General features: G+C 40.5%; 2 protein-coding genes and 1 long non-coding RNA gene across 3 annotated transcripts in view; all 3 read left to right on the top strand.

Moving 5' to 3' along the window:
* The window catches only part of LOC127611181 (uncharacterized), a 124461-nt gene that overhangs the window by 84716 nt on the left and 20460 nt on the right, over nt 1-19285 (top strand). The window lies entirely within an intron of this gene.
* LOC127611152 (C-X-C chemokine receptor type 4-like) lies at nt 649-2554 on the top strand. The gene is made up of 2 exons (XM_052081516.1): nt 649-763; nt 1048-2554. Exon 2 carries the CDS (start codon nt 1054-1056, stop codon nt 2173-2175), a length of 1122 nt encoding a protein of 373 aa, XP_051937476.1. The 5' UTR covers nt 649-763; nt 1048-1053; the 3' UTR covers nt 2176-2554.
* Nucleotides 5442-19285, top strand: part of dars1 (aspartyl-tRNA synthetase 1) — a 22973-nt gene continuing 9129 nt past the window's right edge. The window contains exons 1-8 of the mRNA XM_052081482.1: nt 5442-5580; nt 9516-9627; nt 11621-11650; nt 11941-11998; nt 13277-13369; nt 15326-15428; nt 17867-17969; nt 18929-19009. Coding sequence (XP_051937442.1) covers nt 5558-5580; nt 9516-9627; nt 11621-11650; nt 11941-11998; nt 13277-13369; nt 15326-15428; nt 17867-17969; nt 18929-19009 — 603 coding nt within the window. The 5' untranslated portion in view covers nt 5442-5557. The remainder of the gene's footprint in view (nt 5581-9515; nt 9628-11620; nt 11651-11940; nt 11999-13276; nt 13370-15325; nt 15429-17866; nt 17970-18928; nt 19010-19285) is intronic.

Raw genomic sequence — 19285 nt, 5'->3', positions numbered from 1 at the left:
TGTCTTTAATGATTAATAATAAAAATATGTATTAATAAATTAATTAATAATTATCCTTCGGGCCAGATTGAACCTTCTTGGGGGGCAGTTCTGGCCCGCGGGCCATATGTTTAACACCACTGCTTTACTGGGTCTGGAATAAAGATAAAATCCGCTGGAATTACAAAAGTGTTGCATCAGTCCACATCAACCAAATGACCTCCTGTCCATACTTTACATGAGTATGTAAATATCTGACTTTTTACTCTTACTTCCTGAATTTTAAAGCTGCACTTTGTATCTATTTATGATGTCAAAATAGGCTTGTTACTCTTCCAACATTTTGTACTTAAGTACATTTTCAAGGCAGTAATTTTGTGCAGAAACTACTACTTTTACCAAAGTCTTTTATTTTACACTCTGTACTTCTAAAGAAGTTATTTTGCAACCTCTGGTGCGAGTGTATGAAGGATGTACTATATGTGCTGATACGATAAGAAATGTGGGGGAAAAAAATTTGCATACAAAACGGACAATGTACGCATATTTGTGTTTGTTAAATGAATCGGGATTAAGAGACCGAAGTTTCAGAGCGCGGAATATTTATAAAGTCCACTCGTTTTTGGAATAGTGGGTGGTGCCTCTTTTGGGGGAGGAGTATGGGGGGGACACCCATGCACAGCATTTATTGAGGCGCGTGGTGCAGCCACTCACAACACGCTGTTCAGATGCGCACACACGTAGCTGGCCTGACGTTTGATTAACTTGGTTTCTTAACTCGGAGGTGAGTTTGGTTTGTTGTTGTTATTTTAATCTCACGAAGAATGTCATTGTTTTTCTGCAAGAAATAATTATTTGTGCCAAATTATATTTGCTACGTTTTTAATAAGATTCTGGTTGTTTCTAATGACATTGCCGTTGTCTGTTTGAGTACATAATTAAACCAAGAGAAAAGTGTCAAGTTTATCAAGACAATATTTCAGAATGTGGCTGTTTTTGTATCTTACACGTGGTGCAGGAAATTGACACGCGTCTGATTGTGTCCTCACCCTGCTTTTTCTCATTTAGGTGGGTATGGATGTCTACTTTTCCATCAACATTTCTGACAACTTCTCAGAGGAGTCTGGAGACTTCGACCTGGACTTTCAGGAGCCGTGCAACCGAGCTCTCAGCGATGACTTTAAAAAGGCTTTCCTGCCAGCCATTTTTGGGATTATAATTGTTCTTGGCGTCATTGGCAACGGATTAGTGGTCATTGTGATGGGCTACCAGAAAAAGGTCAAAACAATGACAGATAAGTACAGGCTGCATCTCTCTGTGGCTGACCTTCTGCTTGTCTTCACGCTGCCTTTCTGGGCTGTGGACGCAGCCAAAAACTGGTACTTTGGAAGTTTCCTTTGTGTTTTTGTGCACATGATCTACACTGTGAACCTGTACAGCAGCGTGCTCATCCTGGCCTTTATCAGCCTGGACAGATACCTGGCTGTAGTGAGGGCCACTAACAGCCAAGCCACAAGGAAGCTTTTGGCAAGCAAAATCATCTATATGGGCGTGTGGCTACCCGCCACTATCCTCACTGTACCCGACCTGGTGTTCGCTAGAACGCATGACACGGCCTCGTCGAACGTCTTCTTAATGATCAACGAAAGCATGGAGATGGCCGACTCCAGGATCATCTGCCAGCGCATTTACCCTGAGGAGAACAACCTGACGTGGAGGGCAGTTTTCCACTTCCAACACATCCTCGTGGGCTTCGTGCTGCCCGGCCTGGTCATTCTCATTTGCTATTGCATCATCATTGCCAAGCTATCCCAAGGCGCCAAGGGTCAAGCGCTGAAGAAGAAAGCCTTGAAGACTACAGTCATCCTCATCCTGTGCTTCTTCTCCTGCTGGCTTCCATATTGCCTGGGCCTCTTTCTGGACACACTCATAATGCTCAACGTGTTCAAGGCTTCCTGTGTCCTGGAACAAGCAGTGGAGAGATGGATCTGCATCACCGAAGCCTTAGCATATTTCCACTGCTGCCTTAACCCCATCCTGTATGCTTTCCTGGGAGTTAAATTCAAAAAGTCCGCCAGGAGCGCGTTGACTCTGAACAGCAGATCAAGTCAGAAAGCAACTCTCATGACAAAAAAGCGCGGGCAGATTTCATCAGTGTCGACTGAGTCAGAGTCTTCAAGTGTTTTGTCAAGTTAACTCGACCGAACCTCTAAAATGTGACACTTGAATCCTAAGATTTGATTCAATATTATACTACAATTTGTACAGCTGTAAAAAAAAGAAAATAAAAAAATGTTTGCCTTGTAAGGTTTGTTTCCTGAAAGCAAATTGTTTCCTTGTGCTTTCCAGTCAGAATTTGCTTTTGTAAAAACTGTGAGGTTGTCATATTAGGTTGAGCAAATTCCTTTATTCTGAGGGATGTAGCTCCCTCTAGAAACTGTAAATAGTTTGAGGAGTTTTGTGTGTTCGCACTTAAGTTGTGTGATTATCTTAAAGCTTTTTTATTTATTATTGTCATTCACACTGGAAGTTTTGTGACGGAGACGAATTGCATGCTGCTTTTCAAACTTTTTTTTTTTAAGTAAATGCATGTTGTTTTTTACCTGAAAATAAACAAATTCAATGCTTCTTATAATGATGGTGTGGTGTGTGTTTTCACTCAAGCAGCTCTCGTTGCCTCCAGGGGTTGGGGGATGTGTGTGCGAGAGTATTTGTGTGTGCGTGTGTGTGTGTTTTGGTGGGCGGAGACAAGGGGGTCTCCCAACACAAATGTCCCCACCTGATCTAACTGGAAAGCAGAAGGAGGGCTGTGCGAAGCCTATAATTGCAAGAACATCTGTGCACTTATATCTTCACCAGTCCTCCTACCAACGTTAAGAGTCTTCCTTTATAATTAAACCCCACATGGCGCTTTAAGAAAAGGAGAAAAGTGCCTTCGCATTTCTTCTTTGACCCCATTCATTGTGGCCCCTTGACACTGGGCCTGTATACAAGTATTGAACCATTTAACCGTGTTCAACAGTTTTGTTAAGCCCTCAACTATTGTCTTCACAAAATGGGTTATAAAGTCAGAGAATGCAAACGGGCAGACACATTTTTTATTCAGGAGTCACCCTATATATTAGAAGTAATCAATTCTGTTGCGCGTTGACCCCCCTACCTTTATTTTTATGTATTTATTGAAACCGGTTACTGGTGAGTGATGTACAAGTTACAGACTAAAGGAAGCTGAAAACAATAGATATTTAGAAGAATGGAGCCGACAAATGGCTGCTGTGCAATGCAACGTCGGCATTCCTTTCAACCGACCAACGGAGGTACATTTCCATTTCTTTACATGTAAAAAGGTGTGAAGTGCCTGCATCAAGTCAAATGCTTAATGGATATTTGTGGTCTCTCAGAAACAGGATAAAACCCAGAGGTGGTTCTTCAGTTGGAAATGTTCCCAAATGACTCAGGATTAGCATAAGACCTTGACTGCCTTGCAGCCGGTGTAGGAAGAGATCTGAGGTTAACACGTCACTGTGTTCATCCAAAGCCTTTTCATCTGCCTCTTTCCCTGTCAAAATGCATCAACATTTGACTGAAGAATCACATTATTATACAGAGAAATGTACTGGCGCACACAGACGGCTCAATGCCGGCGTAGACTGACCTCAGGAAGGACAAACTGAAAAATAAGTTGTGCTTTGGAAGCTAAAAGTCCATCTCGTCGTACTATGTTATTTGTTTTATGGATTTGTTTGATTTTCAATTCTGGTCTTCAACTACAGTGGTGCCTTGAGATACAAACTTTCCTTTAAATCATCTTCCCCATTGAAATAAATGGAAATGTATTTTATTCAGTGCAATAGCCCCAAAAATCTCAACAAAAAATGTGGTTATTTGTTTTTAATAGGGAAACAATCCCACTATAATATTTGCTTTATAAAACATATTTTGATAACAGTATTAAATGGAAGTGAAAAAATTGAAACAGTTTTTGCATCATGATGAATTAATTGTGACACCTTTTAGAGTGTGCAATTTCCCAACCGCAGGGCAAGATACTACAGCCATGACAACACAAACGAAGACTTTCACCACTGCTCTGGTTCGATAAACTGCAATAGCATTCGTTGTTTTTTTCTGAGAGGATGAAGAAAATTTGCCTGTGTGTATTGTTACATTGGCTGTCTACATCCATTGCATGAAGGGTCATGACATTACCACTTTCAATCCGATTTGTTAGCCTGTCTATGGCATTTGTCATTATGTATTGGGATTATGATACCAGATTAAAAAGCAAAGTGTGAGTTACTGCCGTTACAATGCTTGCATGTTGAATTTTTGCTCGCCCATCAAGGCAAAATGCATGTATGCAAATGACCCTAATTGCCTGTTCAAGGGCACACAATTTAAGTCTTCACAGGTCACTCAAGAATAAACCCGTGGGTCACATAGGTCCTCTCTCATACATAATTGAACAGTTGGAGCCACATAAATTTGTCTGCGTGTGGTTGCGGTGAAAGGTCTTCAGTCTATGGGTGGGAGGCCACAGTTGTTGAAATGGATGGAAAGTACTTTCCACCACCTGTGTGAATCTATGGTCTGAGCTAAAATCTTCTTCACTCATGCACGCAAATAAAATATGTACATTCTGATTCTGGCTGAGGGTAGGTTTTTCAAAGGAACATTGCAAACATGAGATGAATAGAACCGAAATACTAACAGTTCCCTTGAGGCGGTGACCTGCTTCACTAATAGTCACATTGTTTGGCTGGAAGAGCGAGCAGCAGGAGGACTGCTTCCTGCATCAATATCTCATGTGGCCAACAGTCAGAGAAATGCTTTGATGCCCCCCCCCCCCCCCCCGCTCTCACCTCCACCCCGACACTGTATTTAAACCACCATCACTTACACTGAAAGCCAAGCTTGCAAGGCTCTCTTGATACCTGAACACCCTCAGTGCACTCGATGAAGGCGAAAGGGGATAGTCAATATAACACTTTCATGCTCACTTGGTCACATATAGTTGCTCTTTTTATGATTACTACCTATTGTTCGTACCTCAAGTCATTTCATATATATTTTATCCATTTTATATTATTCTTGAGCTAAAAAGTTCTCAGCGATATAATAGCTCAAATCACCTAATCATGTGAGCGATTAAACTTAAATGGAACTTGAAATTTTTTTCAACTCCCACCCCTATATGTTTTACTTTGTCTTGCTGCAACACTTGATTAATTTAACTATTCTGGAGTATTTAAAATCATGTTTGCTTATTTTAAATACACAGTCACATGCTTTTAAACTAAAACAAAATTTAGTTTGCACCCAGATGCAATCAAGGCTTTATTTATATGCTTATTCTTATTCATGTGTGATGTTTATATTTTCAAAACCGATTTCCGAACATAAGAACGGAACTCTCCTATGTATTTGTTTCTACTCGGGGTAAAGAAGCCCGAGGTATTTGGTGTCCCCTCAAAATAAGTCCCCTTTTCCGGTTTCCGAGCATGCTGTAACAGCTGTTTGGTGCACGCCTTTCTCTATCTTCTGCAATTCACTACGTTCTCCACGAAAATAACTGATCATGATTAAAGAGGGCGCTCAGGGGTAAGAAAATTGTCTTTACGTTTTCATATTTTAAGTTCTGCACAAATACTGACTTGAAACGTTGCTATAGGAAGGTACTAATGGAGCGTTAGCGAGGTGGCATTGGATTGCATCATCTGTCAGTGGAAGACAGGAAAAGTGTTTCTACGATGTCTCTTGGTGACATTGCGTGTAATGCCGTTATAATGAATTAACATGAGATGTTTAACTAACTGTTCTACTTTTTAAAACTTATTCTCATACTTGGTTGAGAAGTCACTAGTGTGAATAGTACTGTATTTCAAACTTAGATATTGTCTGATTGCTGATTGTTATTAGCCAAACACTGTTGTATGGTTAACAGCATTTCACCTCTTTATTGGCAGAAGCAGGGGATTATTGTCATGTTTAATCATCTGGGCCCAATTATTTCGTTGTTTTTGAAAACATATTCTTGTTTTATGTTTGAGCTAATATCAAGAATATGTGTGTAAGTCACACGCAACACCCGCTTATTCTGTTGATTGAGTAAACGTTATAAACCCAAATTTAAAACCAATGAAATAAAGCCAACAAACCAACTCTAACACTTGATTTATGTTGGCATTGTTTGATGCATTGCTCCCAAAATTGTTCCCAGGAAAAACACAAGTCTTTGTTGTTGCAAATCTTGGCAAATATCTGTTTAGATTATTTAAAAGGAAGGACATGTAGTTTGCTGTGTTCTGTTTTCATAGCTGGTTTGCGAAGCCGTACCTGTATGTACTTGATCATCAACAATCCTCAGATATTTTCAATCACTTAGTTTACTCTTTGCTCATTCGTCATGCATGTCAGTTAAGTGGGCCGTTTTGCTTTGAAGAGGTTTAAAAATGAATTACCAAGTATTTATTTGTTTACAAATCGTGAACTGCTTATCCTGCTCAGGGTCAGCCGGAGCCCATTCCAGATGACTTTGGGCAAGAGCCTGGGTACACTCTCAACACTTATACCGCATTGGCAAAACAATTATTCACACTCACATTCACACCATAGGGCAATTTAGAGTCTTCATTTATCTTAAAGTGCATCTTTTTTTGTATTTTTTGGGTGGTCTCCACTTGACCCCCATTGACGTGATTTAAGAGTTTTCATGTAATCAATTTGAATCAGTTCATTATTGGCCTCTGTATATAGTTTAGCAGTGAAGCGTTGCCAGATGACTGATAAATTCTGTCACACATTTTCACATTAAAAATCACATTAATAAATCCAATGCAATCCAACACAATATCAGCAAGAATGATATATTTGCTTGTATTCATTTTTTGTATGAAATGTTAGGAGAAACCTGATCACGTTATACTATTCCACAAAGAACAATAATCGGAAACAGTAGGTACAAGAAAATAGTTGCAAAAATTTAGCCTCAAACATGAGAATACATAGCACTTGAATAAAAGAAATAAAAACTAAAGGACCCTGAGAAATAACCCTACGAATAGTTGTATTGTAATTCCATATGAGTGCTAAAATCTGAGATTTTTGGATGTTGGCTCATATAATTTGATACTTTTTTGGGAGGGGGGGCTCATATCAATCAATATCAGTCAATCAATATTGGACTCACCTGACATGCAGCAGTTAGTTAATATGTGATCGTTTAATCTTTCATCCATTTATTATCCCATTTATGGGATCAGATTTTCGGCAACATCAGAAGACGTGTATGATAAATGTTATCTTGACATTTGTGCACAACTGTTTCCTGTTGTAAAGTTGACTCAATGTAATGTTCTGTTTGTGGAACAACCTTTCATCAGTTTTGAGCCTTCAGCTGATACGAGGTTGGCGAATAGCCGTGCAACATAGTAATTGCTGCCATAAAAATTAGGTGGTTCATCCTGTTTAACCAAGCCACAAAGTTTTCTCGTCATTTACACTGTTAGTTTTTCCATCTAGTTTCATAATGTGCATCATTTTGATTTCTGAGTGACTCCCCAAAACAGGTGACCAACACAGCAGGGTCCATCTTCTCCCGTTCGCGCACAAGTTTCTTTTTACACACCTTGACTTGCATTCCATCAAGTATTCCATCAAGACTTGTGACACACCCACCGCGCGTAAACTGGCTTCAAATCAGGAGAAATGAATATTTCCTTCAACTTGTGAATATCATTGAAATCAGTTGAAAAGATAAAGGAGACTTTAAAGTTGAAAATGCCTCACACCAGCAGATGCAGTGCATAGTCGGGCAGTGGGCGACTGGCCCATCGCTCCGACTAAGCCTTTGAATGAGTGCATGTTTTTTGTTTTTGTTTTTTTTAAATCTGTTTGATGCAGCCTGGTCGTGTAGTGGTTTGCAAGTCAACCTATTAATGCAGAGTGCTTAGGTTTGATCCCGGCTCCATCCTCCCTGTGTGGAGTTTGCAGGTTCTCCCCGGGCCTGCTTGGGTTTTCTCCGGGTACTCCGGTTTCCTCCCACATTCCAAAAACATGCATGGCAGGCTGATTGAACACTCTAAATTGTCCCTAGGTGTGAGGGTGAGCGCGGATGGTTATTTGTCCCAGTGTGCCCTGCAATTGGCTGGCAACGGGTTCAGGGTGTCCCCTGCCTACTGCCCGAAGACGGCTGGGATAGGCTCCAGCGCCCTCCGCAACACTTGTGAGGAGAAAATGGATTGATGGAATTCTGTTTGAAACGATGCCAATTTAATCAGAACACTAAAATGCATGCAAACACTAAATGCATGTTTGGAGGTCCATCTGTAAACAAAGAAAAAAAAGGCATGTGCCTACCATGCTCTCGATCAATAGAGTGATCCCTCACTATTCCAAGGTTCGTTTATCGCGGCTTCAGTGCATCGCGGATTTTTTCAAACATATTCATTATTATATGTATATATTTTTTTTCCATACATGCACATGGAGTACAGTACTGTATATGTTGCTCTATGTGACTCGCTGTTGTTTTGCTGACTTTCGCAGCTTTCGGACTTCGGACAAATAAAAAATAAAATATATATAGATATATATATGTATATATATCTATATCTATCTATCTATATACTGTATATATATATATATAAATGTTTATTGGTTGCTACTTCGCGGATTTTCATTTGTCGCGGGTGGTTTTGGTCCCCATTGACTGTGATAAATGAGGGATTACTGTAGTCCCTGACCTTTTTGGGACCAGTTATAAAAGGCAATGTTACTCTGAATGCAGTTTATTTTTAAAGCTTTATTGCTGTACATAGTCTTACTTTGGTCCTTGTTATTTCCTGTGACTAAACGACTCCCTTCCTTTAGGCCAGGACACCTGGACTGGGAAAGCCAAACAGCAGTTATTCGTGCACCTGCACTCGTAACTCTTTTTGTCAAAGTTAATGCAAACTCATTTAGAGAAGTGCAAAGTTCAGTGTCTTTATGAGATCAGATGTGTGATTATGTAGTTTATTGCATCTTAACATCAATGCTGTAAAACACATTTTCACTTTCTGTACAAGCAACTGCTAATTGTTCCCTAATCTTGAACTGGCATTTGATACCGTTTATCACTTTTGGCAAAGGCTTTGCTGTATCATTGAAGTTACCTCAAAGGGTGGCGAAATGTTTCTTTGGTTGACTTTGCCCCTAAAAATTGACCAATGACATCCCATGTGTGTTCCGTCATCTAAACTCATAGACTCTTTATTAAAAGCTGAGTCGTTTTTCAATCTCACACAACAATGAACTGTGGCACAGTTCTTCAGAGTAATCGGTCTGTATCTATTCTCCATCATTCAACCAAAATCTTTGAGTGAACATCTTTCATCACTGACTTCAGCTGCTTTTTTCGGGGTCAATAACAAGGGGATTTAAAGTTTACAAGCGGGACGTGACGATGGCGGTGAACAACTTCCCCTGGCCTCCAGGAGAAATAGAAGGTGGAAGTCGACTTCAGTGTTTATGTTGTGTATGTCTTCCTGTCCCAGGGCGGCGGCGGTGGCAGAGGAGGACCCTCAGGCCCAGTCAAAGAAAGCCCAGAAGAAACAGCAGAAGGAAGCAGAGAAAGCTGCAAAAAAGGCTGAGAAACAAGCCAAGCTGGTCAGTGTTTTTTTTTTCTTTTTTCTGGTGTGTCTCACATCCGTTGCCTCCTCTCACAGCTGGTAAAACCGTGTTGTGCGTTCTTGATGGGCATTGTGGTTCCAGCAAGGTTGTTATTCAGCAAGGGGCTCGAGGGCAACACTCTCCATTGTTCATGTATTCCTGCCATTTTAGCTTTGTTTACGTCTGACCAAACAAAGTGTTATTTTCCTCTACGCTGAGAGCACGACACGTTGGCTCCCCAACACGCAACACTCAGAAAACTCTGGACAATAAACTCTTATCCCAATCCCGTCTAATTGTACTTCAATTGCCAACAGAATGCCAACGCACTTAAACATTTACTAGAATGAATCAGTTCTTCCAAACGTGGATAAAAATATTATTTAATGTAATCCAGTCAGTCCAAGTCTGACGTTAGCAAAATAGTGATGTAAAAACGCTTTGGGCAGGGTTAATTCTCAAGTAAGGTAATGTGTTCTGGCTCCCAACTAGATTCCGGCTCTGCTGGCTCAAACCTGTCAGGCACAGGTGTCAAACTCAAGGCCTGTAGGCCAGATGTGGCCCGCTGCATCATTTCAAGTGGCCCGCGAAAGCAAATCAAAGATGACAACTTCCATGATGCTTGCTAAAATCTGTACCAACATTTCAAATTTAAACATGTAATAAATCTGTGACATATTGTAGACATTTTCTTGTGACCAAACCAATCATTACAATAGTTGAATAAAGAATAAAACTTTATTCTTGACTTTTTTATCTAGTTTCAGTCATAACGGCGCTCCTAGGGAAATGGTAATTTCCCGCAACAAAAACGAGTTTGACACCCCCGCTTTTAGGGATGTGTTGGCATAAGCAAGATGATATGCAAAGTAGCATCCCTTTTAAGGTGAAAGTGCTGATATTTGTTTGACGGTTGACACATCAGTGTCAACAAGAGCTTGTTTTTTTTCCCCTATGGTTTTGAAGCCTCATTTTCATATATTTTTTCATTCAAATTTGGCAGGATTAACAGCACTTCTTTGTGGTGTGTCAAATTTACATGACATTTTAATTTTCCTTTTACAGGGATATATTTGCAGACGGCTACCAGTCTAGTAATACTCAGGTTTACCTCACTTAAATCAACGGGGAAGTTAAAATAGCTCTAACTTGACATTGACATCGAGTTAGATTAATACATTGAATCCAGAGATAGAATCCCAGCCATTAATGCTGCATGGCTGTGGTGGCGAGGGCTGAAAGCTTTCTTGCTTTCTGTCACCCACTTTTCTGCTGAAACATGTCACCCAAGCAGCAATCGCCGCTTTAGCCGTGCATTATATTCATTTGTTGTCATTAGTCATGTGATTGGATTTTCAAATAAAGGTTTGGTGATTCTCATTCCGTTAACTACACCAGGCAGCTCCATATACCAGTAACCATTTGCATCAGAAATGGAAGTGCAGCCCAACCATGACTCGGTTTCAACGCACACGCTGAGGCTCATTTGCCCTTAAGTCGGTGCAGATGTGGAGAATATCTGTCCACTTTTGCTATTTCCATTACAAAGCAATATCGTAGTGTCAACTGTCATTCCTCGTTGTCTGTGATTTGTAGGCGTAATATGAAAGAGAGCTGCGCATTCCAGATATCTCGGGAATGGCTTCCAACCGGAACTACGAATAATCAGTTGTATTCCGATTTCCTCGATCAAAGGTTTCAATTTAAAGTTTCACTTATGACATGTTTTGTGGGCACATCACCCCACGCTGGATGTTCTCCAGGGCTGCAGCTATCGAATATTTTGGTATTTGGATATCCTGCTGAAAATTCTTGAGAATAATCGGCTTTAAAAAAAAAAATCTCTTTCTACAAAGTGTGCGGAGTCATTTTGGTCTATTGACTTGAGCAGTGGTAGCTGTGCTAGCACAAAGCAGGTGAAGATGGTGAAATACTGAGTGCGGATGGTGCCGGGCTTAATATAATCAAACACACCCTTTTTGTTTTTCAGGCTGGTGATCAGAAAACTGAAGAGGAAGATGTAAGTCTCCATGCGATTTACTTTGCTTTCGATTGACTGACTCACCTGTTGATTCACACCTTAGCAACGGCTCTTGTGTCAAAGCCTGCATTGACACTCTAGCTGTCAGTTCTCTGAATCTGCAGATTAACTCATTCACTCCCAAAGACGTTTTAAAATGTCTTTTCAGAATTGGCTAGTACTGAATGAGTTAAAAGTCATCTGTTATCTTTCTTTCAGTACAGCCACACCGACGCTTGTAAAATGAAAGTGAAAGATTGACGCGCATATTTTGTTCTTTGAATTTTCAGGACTTTGCCAAGGACCGTTATGGTGTGGCGGCAATGGTCCAGTCCCAAGAGAAAATGGGTTAGTTTACAAGCTGTTTCTACCCCTCCCTCATTTAAATACGTAGGGTGATGGCGATGACCATATATTTTTCTTCATCCGAATGAAGAATTTGGGAATTAGGATTGACAAATGTTTTTGTTGTTGTTCTGGGCGGGGGGGGGGGGGGGGGGGGGGGGGGGCGGAGGGGTTGCAAATTACTCTCCGATTTGTTTGGTGTAAAATTCCTCCTTTTCAATACATATTTACATTTTTATACCCTGCATACTTGGTCATGCAAATTTACAAAATTGAACAGCAGGGGAGTAATCATTAATACCCTTTAGACATGCATAAAGAGAGAATGCTGTGGACGTATGATTAAAAATATGGCCTGTGTTTAATAACTCTGACTAGTATTATGGCCCTCACTGCCCAGTAACCGAGAGCAAGGCACCCGTTAACCCCCAGAAACTTACATGTAGGAACTGAATTTCATGTTTGCACAATCATGACAACGAAATCAGCTTCATGTCTATGCTTGTCAGTGGATTTCATTCTATTTATTTCTGTGAAGATGTTTGCAAAAAATGAAACTCAAGGTAATTTTTGAGCTTTATAAGAGGCCGTTTTTCTTTCTCAAGATTGGCCATGGAGCTGTGGGCCCCTCAAAATGATCCATGATGTTATGGCATATAAAGAATGTCTCATGTTGCAGACGTCTTGTTGTGTTAGTGATGAATAATCCCTGTGAAGTTGATTACTATCAAGGCAGATGTTTTGTTCTGAGCTTGCCATGCGACTCGAGTGCTTGCCCTGATAATAAACTGATGCAAGCAGTCGGACCTGTCCAGGTCCAACCGTATGGATACCTTTTCAGCTCCAGTGGCTTGAAACAAAGTGGGTCCTTTCTCACCTGCATGCTGCATCCATGGGGATGGGGAGGGGGCTGAGGGCGGAAAGCTTTCATGTGGGTTGACGCAGAGTTCTCAGCCAAAGTGGCAGCCCCGCTTTTTCTCATGCTTCCTCTCAGTCTGCTGCGTGCTGATAATAAGGACGAAACATGCCTCTAAGTGACACGTGAGGCCAATTTGTCAAAAAAAATATCCCTCAGAAGAACAGTCACTTGGAACCACTGTAATTTCAATTTTTTATTATTTGTCTGCACAAGCTCAAGCATGCTTAGTCAAATGTTTTCCCCTGTCTTTTGAAAATATCTAAGGTCAGACTGAGGATGTGTGTGGGATTCTGCACCCCAAGGAGGGAAAATGGATTCCTAAAAGCCCTTTGTGAAGCAGGTCAACTTGTGTGTGTTTACAGACAGATCTTTGGTGCTGGTCAAAGACCTTTCTCCTGCGAGGGCTGATGAGTTGATCTGGTTGCGTGCCCGGGTTCACACCAGCAGGGCCAAAGGTGAGATCATCTTTCACCTCCCTACACCCCCTAACCCAAATTTTTCTTGGTGAGAGAAAAAAAGAATGTCAAAGTTAGATGACATCTGCTAATCCCAAAAAGCCATTAGCATTTCCACGTGTACCCCTTTGGCCAGTCCTTCAGGATGAATAGATAAAGTGCTTCTTTGCTCCCCTATGTCCATCAATTACTTCAACTGAAGAAACACTCATTGTCTGAAGCAAACGGTTATTACAATACTTGTCAATGAGCATGTGAGTTTATTATTTTGGGAGGTGCAAATGGTATTCTAGTACTCTTTGACACAGCCATCCAATTAAATCCGGGATTCAATAAATTGAGGTAACCATCAAATAATTCTTTGCATAAAATACATCTTCGGAAGTCAGAATCAGAATCATCTTTATTGGTCAAGTATGTAGAACACACAAGAAATTTGTCCCCGCTAGTACAGGCTACACCAGTATCATCAATAACAAGCAACTACTATAAACAAGGACATGATATATAAGTCTCGGAAGACTTTCTATAATTTAAGGTGGTACCATTGTGCCGTCGTACCACCCACTGACAGCTCTGCGACCATGTGCAGAGTCATCGAGCAGAGATAAAGTGATCTGTGGTGCAGTTAAACCTGATAGTTGTGTAGATAATCGTTGCACCGTTTTTAAGTGACATGTAGCAGTAATTGTAGACCAACTTTAGGTTTGCAATTATACAGAAAGCGTTTTGAAAGTTTTGAAAGTTAATGAAACATTTACAAAAGAATAACTATTCGTAGGTGCCTTTCAGGGCATTCGGTGTCACCATAAAAACAAAAATGGAAAACAAAATTTACAGTGGAAAAAAAAACAAATATTAACATCCCGTACTGAAATCACGTTTCAACCTGATCTGATTTTTGTATTTACAAGGTTTCTTCGCAGCTCACGTAGCTTACAACACATGAGTGAACAAGTTCTCAGGTTGGATACATTGCAGTATACACTAAGTGTTAAAATGAATTTACTGCAGGCTTAAATCAAATGAAGTCAGTTTTTAGTTTGTTGTCCTTGTGTAAGGTCTTAATTGGTAAAACAAGAAGGTAAAGTTGTGTCGAAATCCTGAAATTCTTCCCAACCCACGGGAACACAATGTAAATATTTAAATTGCCCGTATGTTTGACAGCTATGTGATCAAGATGGCAATATCTGATTGTGAAAGTATCGTCGATAGAATGCTGAAAGAAGCCTTCACAGAGCTGTCTGTGTGCTTCCTGAATGGCCTCGTTTGAACCGCTGCACAATCTTCCCTATTTGTTCTACACGCTGCTTTTGTTGGCACGTCGTGAGGCACTTTTGACTTATGTTTTCGCCGTTTCAGAATAGAACTAGGGTGGCATCCAGTCAGCACTCGGATTTGACGGGCTATTACAGTGCACGGTGCCAAAAATGAGATTGAAATGATGACCTTTTAGTCATTTCCTTTCAAGATAGCTTCCAGAGTCAAGGGTCTCTTCCCAACGCTCATGTTCTCTATCGTTCTCGTCATTGTTAGGATATCCGTGCGAACACAATAACATCCTGATTCAGTCTAGGAGGAGGTGCATTTGGTGTTGGCGGGATTATGACATTGCTGTTATCATGAACGCCCACCTCCTTGTCACAGGCAGCGAACATCAAAGTGCCTGGGTGGTCTGGCTGTCTTCTTCCCCAGGAGGTTGCTTGCCAAAATGTTTGCTCTCCTAATAGGTGTGCGTTTGTTCGGAAGGTAGCAATCACCCATTCTTCTCTCGCTCGCCTTCAAAGAGAATGTACCATTCACAACTTCACCTGGAGATGACAAAAAAGATTCAATTGGGCACTGTGTCATACATCACCTTTTGACTGACCAAGCCTGCATTGTCTGGATGAACACAGCACCTTTACAACGGCCGTTAATCTTTGCGTTCTGGCATGATCACTTTTTTGTCTGTAGGGAAGCAGTGTTTTTTGGTGCTGCGCCAACAGCAGTTCAACGTGCAGGCACTGGTCGCAGTGGGAGATCGTGCCAGCAAGCAGATGGTCAAGTTTGCAGCAAAGTGAGTACGGAGACTGTGTTTCCTGTTGGAGACGCCAGAAACAATGGTGGGAAAATCCTGGGTACTAATTGTCCGCCGATTCATTTTCACACATTCTGAGAGAGGCGTGGGCCGAGGAAATCAATCATTTTTCACTTGACCACAAAAGCTGTTAACAGTGTAGGATAGGGCAGCTTTTTAATGGAGTGGTTCCTGTTGAGATGGAAGATACAGCAAAGTGGTACTTCGCAGGCCAAATCCTTTGAGAGCCAAGCATCATTCATCTTGTGAGCAGTTACCGAGGGTCGCCCGATCATTTGTCTTATGTTTACATGAGAAATTCATGAACTGCTTTAAAACACACACCACCCACACACTCATTTCATATATTGTGCTGAAAAATTCCAGTGACCACACCATTGTTGAAATTGTTGAATTGAAAATAATTGAAACCCCGCAAACAGGTGAGCCATGATTGATAGTTACCTGAGCCCTGAGCAACTCTTTTCAGTCGAAATGCAAGTGGCAAAATGGCCGCCCGCCCCTTAGATAAATAAAAACAATTCGATTTTAATGCTTCATTTGTATTCCACTAACACGATATTAATCAGAATGCCGTGGTTGGGCTAGTGGGTGGCCTACACAACATCATTCCAAATATTTTTTCTTCACTTGACTTCCCCTTTAAGTGATGAGCATTGCTTGAGTTTTAAATGACTAAAATATATCCTAAGGCATCTTACGAGGCTTGTTGAGCATGTTTCGGTTAACCTAAGTCTAAATATATCAGTTTTGACCTTTTTTAGCCTAAGCATGACATTTCAGGATTCATTCACCTTCCTTTAATTCCTCTCACTTACATAAACTGTCCATGCAATCATTTTGTGATTCAGCTTCACCTTAAATGTGTCATTTCCTCTCTACAATAACAGATCTTGATATATTTCAAAGTGGAACGATTTGTTCGATTCAATGCACTCATACCTTTTACAACAAAAAACAATTTTCCGGTTCACATCGGTTTTGGTTACACGCCTACCTTGATCAATTGGGTCAAAATGTTAAGCGTTTCACATAGCCAAATCTCAAAAAACAGGTGCTACGATTGATCCCGTTGCATCGCAAAATTTGATTTTGATGACTGACAACATAAGTCTCTGGATTACAAGTAAATCCTGTCACTGTTCAGGGCAGTGGCAATATTACTGGCTAATCTTCATTCTGTAGATTGAATGTCATCCTCCTCTCAGTTCCACAGTTTAATTAGGTGATCATCAGGCTCTGCAACGGCATTTCCATTTCAGCACGTCGGTCGTGGTGAAATGCTATTGAAAGGTCTTCGGGAAAAATGTGCACATGTAATCTGAGGTCTTTCCGATTTTCTGGCTTGTTTTGAAATCACCGTTTAGCTCATGTATCCTGAATTATTGTCAGCCTCTGGGCCCTGAAGCGGAAGTCATTAATGTGGTATTTATTTAACTAACTCGTCCACTCGGCGTCAATGGGCTATGGGTAGCAGCTGTTCTGGGACCAGTAGGGGTGCTTGCGCCTCAGCGTTCCGTCCCTTATTAACTTAATGGAACAAAGTGAAGTGAAGGATTAAAATGCATCATGCCTGGTTTTGAACTGCTTAACCTGCTGTGATGCTCATCATGACAAAGCTTGAGGTTCCTGGGTAGACGCCACTTTGTTTTGGAAATGTCATCGAAACCGCCTACTGCTCTAGCTGGATTATGATGATTACGCATTGTATGAGTCAACCGAGATACCTTTTAACCTTTTTCAATTGGATTCCAATCAGTAACTGAAATTTGTCATCTCATTTTTGACCCCATTTAGTTTGGATTCCAATGTAGCAGGATCGGTCTTTCATCATAGTTCTCCTGACTTACTTTTTTTTTTAAACTACGATTCTAACAGGTCTCCTGAAAATAATTTTGGTTTGGTCAGCAAAGTACATTTGTCCAAAAACAGCAATATTAGCAGTGGAACGGCAACAGCTCATCTGTAAGATTTTCGGCTTTGGAACTGGGCGGTCACGGTTCAGCAGTATTCCATAAGACGCCATACGCATATATTTTCTAAAAGCTTGAAGAAATATTGAGCGTAAAGATAGAAATCAATTTTGGATGGTGAATGTTTGTATCATGTTTTTTTTCCTTGCTTGCATGATTATGATGTTGGAAAATGGAGAGAGTAAAACACTCTTTTGCTCCTCTGCAACCCTTTAATTTGTGACTAATGTAAGCAGCCACATTTTTATTTTCCAACACTGGTGTCAGCCCCCGCAGTCACTTGAAATAGCCATAACACTCTGTGGCACATTACATGTCAAACCAAAGTTCCACTTTAATGCAAAAAAAATGCTATCATGCAGAGATTCACCCACGCAGATTATATTCAATGTCTTTCTTTGTGCCCGGTTATTTATTCTTTATTATTCCACTTTCCCACACCAGCATCAGCAAGGAGAGTATTGTCGACGTGGAAGCATCAGTGAGGAAAGTGGACCAGAAGATCGAGAGCTGTTCCCAGCAGGATGTGGAGCTTCACATTGAGAGGGTAGACTCTGTCAAGCTATTGTTGTCTACCGGTGGTACATATTGCTCGAGTTTAACAGTGTGATGCTAAAAATGTGAGAAGGCAGTGTACCCCAACCTTAGTGAGGCAACATTCGAAAAATCGCCTAGCACACAAGCAAATAAACCTCACCAAATTCTAAAACCTTGAAATAGTGATGATATTATCTCATTTTACTCAAAAATTGATAATTCAGTGTAAAATCTAGGTCTGTTTAATTGAACACAAAGCTGAAGGACATGCAGGAAGACTGTGCCTTTTCTGTTGTATAAATGGTCAGAGATAACGTGACGTATCATTCTGTTGTGTCAAAGTAAACCATTTGCAAGCATCTGCATCTCATTTGGAAAACAATGCTCAACATTTTTGAGTAATGTCTGACATGTTGCGGGCCAAACCAGCAACTGAAGGATATTTCATTTGTTTGTGCATTTTCTGCACTGTCAGTTTGAAATACTGTCCTGTTTTTGTTTTTATATGAAGGGATGGAAATTAAAACATGACTGTTAAACCCGATGAATCTCCCAAATAATCAACAGATTAATTGATATTCAAATAATTGTTAGTTACAGTCCTAGTTTGAAGGAAACTACAAAATAACCCCCATACTATGATTTCTCTTCCAACCCGTGTGGGGTGCTTTCATGCATTAAAAAAATCCTGTTCGATGGCACAAAACTGCTGAACCGAAAATCAACATTTAGCCCATTTTGTGCATTTTTTTCACAAAAATAAAGTTTTAATATTATTGAGGTACTATGTTGTCCTACGTGTCATTCCAAATCCACCAAAAAACAACCACAACAAAAACTAACTATTCATGGTGACAACTAATTAAAAAGTTGCACTGAGTGACTGCACTGTGCAGAATTTTTTTTTGCTCTTAAATGAACTTGCAAGTGAAAGATTTTATATTTATATATACTTTTTCCTCCTTCCAGATTTTCGTCATCAGCCAGGCTGAGGCCCGTCTCCCCCTCCAGTTGGAAGATGCTGTTAGGCCTGAAGGAGAGGGGGATGAGGTGAGGATTAGTAGGGAATGTCAATCGAAACACTGGATAAACAACCTTGTTGTTTGAGTGTGCTTTCCGGGCTATATCCAGTACAGTATGACTAACAAAGATGGGGAATTTCACATATTTCGGATGTGATTTTTATTTAATTTTTTTTTTTTTTTTGGTATTCATTATTAGAAGTGAGTCAATAAAACAAACAAACAAATTGATCTGAGGTTAAAACATTTAAACCTGAATTTGTCTTAATCTGTTCATGAAGGTTTTATGATCCCTTTTCCATTC

The sequence above is a fragment of the Hippocampus zosterae genome, chromosome 12, assembly GCF_025434085.1.
Source record: "Hippocampus zosterae strain Florida chromosome 12, ASM2543408v3, whole genome shotgun sequence".
Taxonomy (NCBI): Eukaryota; Metazoa; Chordata; class Actinopteri; order Syngnathiformes; family Syngnathidae; genus Hippocampus; species Hippocampus zosterae.
Note: the sequence above shows the minus strand (reverse complement) of the source record. Positions and strands in the feature narration are given on the sequence as shown.

Coding starts and splice junctions, on each gene's coding strand:
- LOC127611152 (XM_052081516.1), top strand. CDS start 1,054: ATGGATGTCTACTTTTCCATCAACATTTCTGACAACTTCTCAGAGGAG.